Source organism: Phalacrocorax carbo, chromosome 3, assembly GCF_963921805.1.
Source record: "Phalacrocorax carbo chromosome 3, bPhaCar2.1, whole genome shotgun sequence".
NCBI lineage: Eukaryota > Metazoa > Chordata > Aves > Suliformes > Phalacrocoracidae > Phalacrocorax > Phalacrocorax carbo.
In genome coordinates, this window is record NC_087515.1 from 16,897,296 (window position 1) to 16,907,471 (window position 10,176).

General features: G+C 45.2%; 2 protein-coding genes across 2 annotated transcripts in view; one reads left to right on the top strand and one right to left on the bottom strand.

Moving 5' to 3' along the window:
* The window catches only part of GLP1R (glucagon like peptide 1 receptor), an 87,570-nt gene extending 82,059 nt beyond the window's left edge, over nt 1-5,511 (top strand). The window contains exon 13 of the mRNA XM_064446019.1: nt 2,126-5,511. Coding sequence (XP_064302089.1) covers nt 2,126-2,293 — 168 coding nt within the window. The 3' untranslated portion in view covers nt 2,294-5,511. The remainder of the gene's footprint in view (nt 1-2,125) is intronic.
* A 1,347-nt stretch (nt 5,512-6,858) lies between these two features.
* Nucleotides 6,859-7,634, bottom strand: SAYSD1 (SAYSVFN motif domain containing 1). The gene is made up of 2 exons (XM_064446020.1): nt 7,425-7,634; nt 6,859-7,336 (listed from the first exon to the last, which is right to left on the bottom strand). The coding sequence occupies exons 1-2, from the start codon at nt 7,581-7,583 to the stop codon at nt 7,043-7,045; spliced, it is 453 nt and encodes a 150-aa protein (XP_064302090.1). The 5' UTR covers nt 7,584-7,634; the 3' UTR covers nt 6,859-7,042.
* Nucleotides 7,635-10,176: the final 2,542 nt, after the last annotated feature.

Sequence of the window (10,176 nt, forward strand, 5' to 3'; positions counted from 1 at the left end):
TTCTTCCCCTTTCTTATGGGAGCTTTGTTCTTGGTTCCCTTTTCCTTGTATAGCTTATTTCTGAGGAATCTTATCCACCTATGGAAGTTACTAGGCTAATAATTTCGCAGAAAGATCTGTAGATCTACTTCTGTGCTCAAGAACTGCCTCTTTACAAAATAAATCTTAACCTATTCCCTCAGTCATACATTCATTGCCACCTAGGGAAAAACTCAGTTCACCATGGGCAGCAGAGCTGCTCTTTACCCTTTTCCTAACCTCTGCAGAGAAAACTAACATTCTGTCATTCAGATCCATTCCTAAGACATCATCTCTGATATAGTCTTTTGTTCAGGTCTTCCCTTTCACTTCATCTCAATCTTGCAGGCTATTTGTATCATAGCTCTAGGATACAGCCTGTCATGTCCAGCCAGACTGAAGAAATTTCCTCCCTTTGATTCTAAGACACCCATTTCTATTGCTCATTGACTTATTCTGTCAGTGGGTACATTTATGCTTTCTTTCAGGATCTGTCTGTAAATGTCTACAACTGCTTTTTCCCAGTGCTGCCTATTCAACCAGCCATTTTCCACACCCACAAAAGGTACCAAGGACTGGGGTGGTAATACGGTCAACTATTTGCCTGCAGACAGTATGGTCCCTGCATTTCACTGTTTCCTTTTCTGTCTTTATCAGGCTGTTCTCCTTCATTCTTCTGTGTCAAGTTATGCCAGACACACTGTCTTTTTCTGGTGTCTTTGTGCAGCTTTTGACACAACCACCCACAGTTATAGTGGTAAAATACAAGCTTCTAGCTCACATCTTTCCTTCTGTCCCATTTGGTTGTGATACCGCAGGGACAAATTCCACTGTCAGAAATGCAGCGATGCAGCTGGTTCCCCACAGGACAGTATTCAGTACCAGGGCTGTAGCCCAGAGCTGACAAGCACTGCTAGAGATAACCACCAAGGGAAGACAACTGGTTATGTAAGGCTCTGCTCCTTTTTTAGGGCTGCCTCCCAGATTCAGTATTTCACAATGAACAAGCAGAGAAGGACATAGAGCAGCTGGTTCCCTAGGAAGTTTCCCCTCAGAGTATGAAGGTTTCAGCAGCATGGGTATGATGATAAGCCTGTGCTGGACCTGCCATCAACCTATTTAGTCTCTTGGTGGTCAGTACCGGACCCTAAAAGGAAACAAAAAAGAACTCTCCAGAGAAGGATCATTTGAGCAACAACCCACCTATAGTGAACTTATTTCCAGGCTGAAGTACACACCATAATGAACTGATTACTCTAGTTGCACTCCTGCCTTTTTTTAGAGTAAAAAAAGGTTCAATTTTATGTCCTCTGCTTTATGTGTTTAAAAGCTAATGGATGTTCTTACTTCAGTGAAGTGGCAAGAACTTTGCCCATGGAACAGGAAGATCTACATTCTGTTCTTGTTTAGCAGTTATGAGATCCTGGACAAACGTCCAACCCAGAACCTTGTGACTGGATGAGCATGTATTGTAGCTTTAAAAACAGCTGGTTTCTGGAATGAGATATTGTAATTGCTATTTTAAAAAAAGGGGGGAAGTACAGTCTTTAATGTGCTTAATTGTTGGTTTTTCAATTCTGAATAAATATTCCATACAAAAATGAAGAACAAAAAAAGTAAATATTCAAAGAACAAAAATAATCCAAGACCTAATACTGTTTAAATCAAACCAGAAGTTAAAACAAAACATTTAAGAATACCTGTGGAGACAGTATTGAGCAGGAAGCCAGTCTTTTCAGTCCTTTCATGGCTGATAAGCCAAATCAACTCTATACCCTACCAGTACTAACAACTGAGTACATTCAGTATTGCAGCTGAACACAATTCAGAATAAAATAATGAAGATAAGATTTCCTGGTGCATAAAAGAGCTTTATTTCTACAAGTAAAAGTAAATGCTGTCATTATTTTAAATATGGAATACCCTACAATGGACTAATGAGATAATTGGATAATTTGAGGCAATAATATTGCAGGTTTAAAGCATTGCCAGCTTTTCTCAGTAGCATGGTATCGTTATTTTTTCCTTGCTCTTTTCTAATGGAGTCATTTAAAGATCTGATTAGTTCTACATTCATTCCTTTTGTTTCCTTCTCTGCTTCTGTTAGGTTCAGATGGAGTTTCGGAAAAGCTGGGAGCGCTGGAGACTGGAACATTTGTATGTCCAGAGAGACAGCAGTATGAAACCTCTGAAGTGTCCGGCCAACAGCATCAGTAGCGGAGGCACAGTAGGCAGTAGTGTCTATGCTGCCACTTGTCAGGCCACATTCAGCTAAGATTTCTGCAGGTGAATCAGACTGAGAACAACGAACTGTATAATATACCTGAAAACCCTTACATACCCAAGCAAGTGGCTTAAGTATTCCATCTCCAGCAAGAAACTTAGGCATATGCTCATTGCCTGCAGGCTGTTGGACAAAGGTTTCTAGGGAAAGCAATCCACTAACGTAATCAACATATCAGTGGAAAAATTGATCATGTCTAAAGTAAGTTAAAAGAGTTTCTTCCTATTTGCACACAAGGCCTCCAGGTGTCCAAAACTAAAGTATTGCATTGATCCAGTCTGAAACTACAGGGTCAATGGCTTATTACTGCTGAGTGGGCGAGCTGAGTGATCGACTGATTAAATTACAAGGATGAAGATGATGATTATTGCCAAAAAATACATTTAGACTTTTATGGGGATGGGGGAAGGTGCTATCACAAGTTTTAGAAAAAAAGTTAGTGGGACACAACTTGTGTTTTAGGGAAGAATCAGTTTGGTGGTAAGAGTTTCGCAAAGCTGAAGTTGAAAATATGCTTACCTGTTTTCTGGATAGGTGAAAAATAGCATCCTGAAGATCTATCAGTACAGCAGATAGTGTGGTGTATGCTTCTGAATGCTCTTTTTAAGCTTCACTTGTGCGGGGCAGGGTGGGGGAACCAAACCAAACCCAAACAACCAAAGCCAGTATCTGGTAGGGGCCTCTTCTGCTGTTAATAGGTGCATGTTACCTCTGTGGACACGGATGGAAATATCTCCTGAATGCACAGCCCTTCCGTTTTATACAGTACCCTGCCTCTCCAGTTGGCACACAGGTGTTAACAGGGACAGGATAATGACTTATGTGTCAAGAGGACACTTTTTTCTAAGCTATACTCTGCTTCTTGTGGGTGCAAACATGCACTAGTCAGCTTGTGGCCACTGCTGGTCTCACCAGGCTTCCCCTGTTTGGAGAAGATTGGGTAGGTCACAGTGTGGGCTCACTTTTGTTTCGCCTCCAGCCTTGTCCATTTTCTCCAGCCCAGAGCATCCCCCAAGTGGGGCTGCACTCGGGGTGGTGGGAAGGCAGCGGCCCAGCCAGGCAGCTGGAGGCTGCGGCTTCAGCACGCCGGACAGCTCCCGGGGCTGGCTGCCTTCCTCCTCCTCCTCCTCCTCCACAGCCTGCCTGCCATCAGCAGGATTCAAAAATTTCTGCCCCCCCCCAACTCAACGGGCTTTTTTGTCTGTCTGCTCAAAATTACGAGGGCTCTTGCAGTGAATGCATCTACACTGCTAATTATCTGTTACCCTCCCTGATGTTTGAGTTGTGGGGGGGAGGGGGTGAGAAACAGAGGTACCTTTACTAGCGGGATGTGATCCATTGCATCACTTAATTAAAAGCTTTTCATTATCTTTACTCAGCTTAGATATTCGGGGTCCATTTACAACAGAGGCACGGTGCCAAAGACTAGCTCTAGGAATATCCCTGTCCATAGCTGCCTTGTAATAAATAACTTCTGTGGTGTAGCAGTTAGACTGAGTACAGCAGAGATTTTTAAAAAAAAAAAACCAAACCGCTAATCAAGTCTCTCTCTGCACTTGTGTTCACATCACCTATTGCCAAGAAAGTGGACTGGATATTCTGGGATGTAATTCAGCATCTTTCCTGCCTGAAGCTAGATTGCTTTGCATGGGATTATTTAATCATCATATTAGAATCCAAATTGCCAACAGGGTGGATTAGTTTTGCTGTCATCAGGTTAGAATTGACTCGGAGAGGATGGGTATCCTTCTGCTGTAATGCCTGTAACTGAGCTCCAGGGGGAGTCAGACTCCACCAGAGTTCTCAGGATGGTTTACGGACATTGAGCTGGCTTCTATGTGGGCCGTTTCCAGGCCATCCCTTCCTAACATGGGTTGCAGAGCTGACCTTGGAATGAAGCACCTCAGGTTCTTCTGTAAATTTAATAACTAGCTTCTATGTTGTGTGACCATCAGTAGAATACCCAACTACTGCGTGTGTATGTTAACTGCTGTCCTGCAATTTAATTATTTAGCTTCCTGTACGTGGAGAGTATGCTTGATGTTTCTATTTAACATCTACCCTTAAGTGCTTTGAATAGGAAAAGACTGATGAAGTTAGTCACTGGTGGGTGAAAAGGCAGCATGATGACCGATGAAATTTACAGCTGTATGATAATGCACACTGGAGGGAATAATTTTGCTCATGAATAATCAAGAGTAGGTGCCAGTTTTCCAGGGCCCTACTTAGTTGTGTGCAAACCTGGACAAAAAGGTTTCTGCTATTTGTGCAGCTTTTAGCGAGATGATAGTTTTGCTGCAAATAGGAAGTTACAGGAGTGTCTTAACTCATTATTATGCTGGAGAAAGTATACGTAACAAATGAAAGAGGAGAGACATAGGAATAGACAGTATTTTTACATGTGTGGTAATAAACCTGTACTTAGCTGCTGTCACAGGATTCTTTCAACAGTTTGACGTGCTTTTGAGTTACTAGGCTTTTTGCCCGAGTCGCTTACGTGAGGGCTTTGAGCCCATGAGAACAGCTCCAACATCAGATGTCAAACTTACCTTTATAACTTCTGCCTTGTTAGAATCCAAGAGAAAACCAAGATGACGTGAGATCTTAGCCAAGCAGAGGGCTGTGGTGCAATTTTTTTCCTCTCTGATTAAGCTCTCACTTCTTCAAATCGTTTTAAATCCCCTTTAAGTACTGAGGGAATAACTCAGTGAAAGTAGTGGCCACCAAAGCGGAATTACAGTAATTGTGTATTTTGAGAAATACTTTCAGCAAGGCCTAAACACCAATTTCTCCATCACTTTTATCTACTTCAGTAAAACCTTTAGAAGCCCTTGTTGTTATTCATACCATCTCTTTTTCAGAACTTATAATGTGCATTTGAGTAGCATGAAATAAGTAAAGCAACACAAAGCGCTGGAACAGATGAACTGTATGAATTTTTATTTCTCGTGCCTTTCAGCTTCATGCTCACTTAAGGTGGTAACTTGTTTCATGAAGCATTAAATAGGAGAGTATAAATTCACCTGGACATAATGTAATTAGAGTTCATAGCAAATGAAAACTTTATTTCCAGCATTGCTGCTAAAGTTTTATGATTTCATGGATGTTACCTTATATTTAATATTTATTTGCATGTATTTCCTTGTTTTAAAAAACACCAACAGAATCTAACTGTACAAGAGACTAGATTATCAACTCCCCATAAACATCACACTTACGTTTATTTTTCTCCTTGTGAATAAAGTTTCAACTCAGAATGTTCTGTCCCTTACTGGTGTATTTACTTTAAATATCGCCTGACTACTACTAACTCTGTAATTAGAAGAGCACTTTCTTAGAATGGAAAGACTCAGATTTCATGGTTCTCCCAAAGAAACAAAGCTTCATATTGGCAACTCTGTGCCCACTGCAGAGGTTATGTTAAGCAAAACCAAAATGCAGCATGTTATTTGTATAGAGTCAGAAGGAAACAATAGGACTAGTGAGAACTCTGAGGGGGTTTTTATCAGAGGGTGATAGAGTATGTGCAAATCCAATAATTCTGTGCTTAGCTTTAAATAGCAGCATTTCAAGTTTACACAAGAGACCAATATTAGAAACTAAGAGAGTGCTGTGGAGAGCTACTGAGAGATGCTTAGCAGTGTTAAACATCTTACTTGTGCTTTAATCTACTGTTCTCTTTCCAGTCCAATTAAATTCAATAAAGGACACTTCCTTTTGCTTCCCCAACCAATGACAAAACATGGGGTAAGTCAAGCCCGAACGCTTTGTGTAACTTAATTTAGAAAAACCATAATGAAACTGGATTTGAAAGAACAATTTGTGACTTTTCTTCTCAATGCAGTCCTCATAGGTGTACGTTCTACCAGCTGCTCTTCACTATGACTTTAGATCATTGCATTAAAACAAATTGTTACTTTTGTAACAATTGTATTTTTGTAAAAATACCAGTGGATGGAACAAGAACTACACTTGACAGTCTGTGGGATGAGGGTGAGAAGTGTCATCATCAGCTGTGCTCTAGTTAGAAGGACTGAATCTGATGACAGGGCCACTCCCCTTCTGCCTGAGGGCCTCTCGCTTCACACCAACCCTAACTTTTTCAAACTGGTTAAAAAAAAAGTGTATTACCTGACAGGAATAATAAAGCTTTTTTGTCTACACTGCAAACTATGAAAGCTGTAGTGTAGAGTGAACAGGGAACTTGCAACACAATCAGATATCTGCATTAGATGAAACACATAAGCATGAACAGCAGCAGCCTATTTTAGGTGTATCGACAGTGCTTCACATCTCTGAAGAAAGGGGATTCGAACCAGTGCTGGGAAGAAAAGCAGATGGCTTTTCTGCTAAAGGTATCGTCAACCACTGGCCCTCCTCTTACCCGTGGCAAAGGGCAGGAGGAGCCAAAATTCACCAGCTGACAAGCTCACAGCTACAGCCGGGGAAAGGCCGTGCCTTGCAGTGCCGCTGCAACAGCAGAGAAACCTGCTGCCCCGGGGCGGGTTGCAGCCGCCTGCCCGGGCCCGGCCCCGCCAGGAAACGAGACCACGGCACACACTTTGTCACGGTTTTATTCGGGACCGGACAGTGCCCGGGGAAACCGGGCCAGGAGTAAGGCGCAAGCGGCGTTTTGCATAAAAATAACCTTCTTGTCCTCCTGCCCCAGCCCGCCTGGGGTCGGTGGCCCGGGCGGGAGGAGGCCGCCCCGCGAAGAGGCGGTCCCCACCGGGCCGGTCGCTACCTCCCGGCGGCGGGCCGGTAATGCAGCTCCCGCTCCAGCTGCTCGGCCGTCAGAGTCCCGGCGATGGCGGCGCAGCCGGGGTTGAAAACGGAGTAGGCGCTCAACTCGCCGGGCCGCCGCTCGGCGGGGCCGCGGGTGCCGGCGTACATCCAGTAGAGCAGGGAGAGGACGAAGTAGGGCAGCCCCAGCTCCAGCTCCGCGAACAGCGCTAGCAGAACCGCCCACAGCAGCACTTTCAGCAGCAGCGGGCGCGCCCACGCCGGAGCCGCCGCCGCCCCGCCGGGACGGGCCTGTGGAGGCAGCAGCGAGACGTAGCGTCAGGCTCCGGCTCGCCAGTACACGACGCCGACCCGCTCGGACCCGCCCCGTCCTGCTCACCTGGGCACCGCCGCCCGGGCCCGCCGCGGCGGACTGCTGTCCCTCGGCGGCCTTCGGAGCCGCGGCCTTTCCCGGTGGCTCCGCGAGTCGCGGCGAGGCGCCGGCGGCACCGCGGGCGGCGCGGAAGCGGGCCAGCCGCCGCTCCACGGCGGCCGACATGGCCGTCCCGCGCCTGCGCAAGGCCGGTACGGGAGCCGCACCGGTGGCGGCCGGGCGAGGGGCGGGACCGGAGAGCGCCCTGCCCACGGGGCCGCCGGTGGCGGGCCGCGCGCGCGCCGCCCTGCGGGCCGGGCTGGGGTGCGAAGCGGGGGAGGGTGCTCCCCGCCGCCTCAGCCCCGACCGGGCAGGGCCCCCTTAGGGAGCCCCAGACAGCCGGCAGCCCCTGCCTTGCCTCTGCCGAGCTGGTACCTGTGCCTGCCGTTTACCTCTGGAGGAAAGCTGTAAATCACCAAAGGCCTCCCTCTGTTGTTTTGTTTTTTCATATTTAAATCTTCATGACAAATGTTGACACCAAAAAGGAGAAGGAGAGAATAAAACATAGGATGACCAAAGCCTGAAGAAGGTGCACGAGGCATGAGCAGCCGGGCTGACTGGCAACGCTTACGTTAGGCGTTCGAGCGGCCACTTTAGAAAAGTACTGAGGCGCCTGGGAAGGGGCGACATGGAGGAGGAGGGCGCCCGCGCTGGGCGCAGCCAGCGGCCCCACGGGCTCGGCCCGCCCGGGATGGCTGCTGCCCTCGGTGGGGCGAGAGGAGCCGGGGCCCTCCCTGTGTCACCTGCTCCCAGCCGTGGTGGAGCACGCGGTGGGCTCCATCCAGTGCAGGCTGCAGGCCTCGATGGCATCCCTCCATGTGGGTGTCTGCTCAAACCGGGTTGGGCCAACCCACCTGTCTTCAAAGAACTAAAATCGGGGAAGCCAGCTCTGTCACATCATCTTTCAGCTATTGGTACAATTGAAAACTATAATTCTATTTACAGGAGCTGGCTCTTAGCCTCAGGAGTAAAATATTTATCACCCTCCGGCAGTAATAGTTAGCAGTGAGCCATCATCTCATCCTGCAGTGCTGTTTCCAGTTACTTACAGCTTTCTCAGAAGTGACCTTTAGGGCTGGATATCTCATGCATGTGTCAGCTCAGAAGTGAATATGAGAAGTCTAATAAAAATCAATTTGTGTGTTCTTAAGTTATCTTAATGTGGAAAAAATTGTGTTTTTTCCAGCTAAATAATTTTTCAAATGCCTGTTTTATGCTTGGTTACAAAATAACTTTCTTTTAACCTTCCAACTTTGCAAAAAGTGCCACAATGAATGACATTTTTTTCTTTTTATTTGTGGAAATTTGATTTTGAAATAACAGTCGAAAATGTTTTAAGATAGCCTGCACAGGACATTATTCTATTTTGATTTTTTTTCTTCCTCTTGCACTACTGTTCATGAAAACAGCTCCTCCAAGAAGTGCTGGGTAATTCCACATATTATGTCCTGTATGTAGCATTAGTCAAAACAATAGTTATACCTACGCTTAATACCACCTTTGCAAGCCGCACATGCTATCAGTGCGGCTAATTCAAAATTTACTGGGTTTAGTAAATTTTCGTGCATCCAAATAGCTATTTTTTGGCTGTGTCAGGCTACCTATACTGCCATGTATTGTTAGGAAACACATAAAAGGGTGCCATGAATCATGCCTTTGAAGTGCACTACAGGAGCATCATCTGTAAATGAGTGTTACACTGCAAGCAAATACCTAAACAAATTTTTATCCATGAAGTCTTAAATGACTTCAATATATCCTATTTTTAAAGTTTCATTGAATAGGGACTTGGGCTTGTTTGTTTAACAAACCATCTGGAGAATTTGTTCCATACTCTAGTGCTTACAAAGGTCCTGGGCAGTTCACCAAGCCCAATCTTTGGATCCTCAGCCAGTGACTGGGAGGGTGGGGAGGCATGGAGAGGTTGAAGAACACGTCTCTGGGACTCTTGAGTATCTTCAGGCCTTTTTCACTATGTACGAGAAAAAAAAATTGAATATAGTCTTTTTGTAGGTGTGAGACCATGAGCCAAGTCTTTCTCCCCTTTGCTGCAGCCAAGTAAGTGATTAATCAAAAATGTTGGGTGGTGTTGATAGACCTCTAATTCTTCATTCTTGAAAACTGAAATTCCGTTAACTGACCATCTACTTTTAGGAGGCAGCATTAAGATCGCTTTAAGAGTGTGGGATGTTTTTTAACTTGGTACACCAATGCTAAATCATAATCGTCATGTCTACAGTAAAAAGAAGCCCATATGCATATTTCTCTCAGCCAAGCAGAAAACCTGTTCTTTATATATTTCCACTTCAGCGATTTTGGAAACTTTACCCCAGCTATCAAATTTTCATTTTACATCAATATGATACAGAAGAATCTTTGCATTTTGCTCTCAGCCAATTATCACCAGCTTAAGGGACTACTTCTTCAGTACTTGGGAACTTCCGAACCATTAGCAACCTTGGATATGGCACTCCATCAGCAAGGGGGCTGAAGGAGATGAAGTGGTTGCTGAAAGACAACAAAACAAGAAAACTATCAAAGCCATGTCCAAACTGCAGTTGATTTTTTTATTTTTGGGGGGGGTGACTGCAGAGTTTTTCTTAACTAATGTTCAAGTGGCTCTGCTCTTTCATGCTCCTTAAGGAAGCAAGAGAACTGAAAACTGATTTGGGGAAATATTTTTACATGACAGAAGGCAGTAGAACTATTTTGTGGCAAA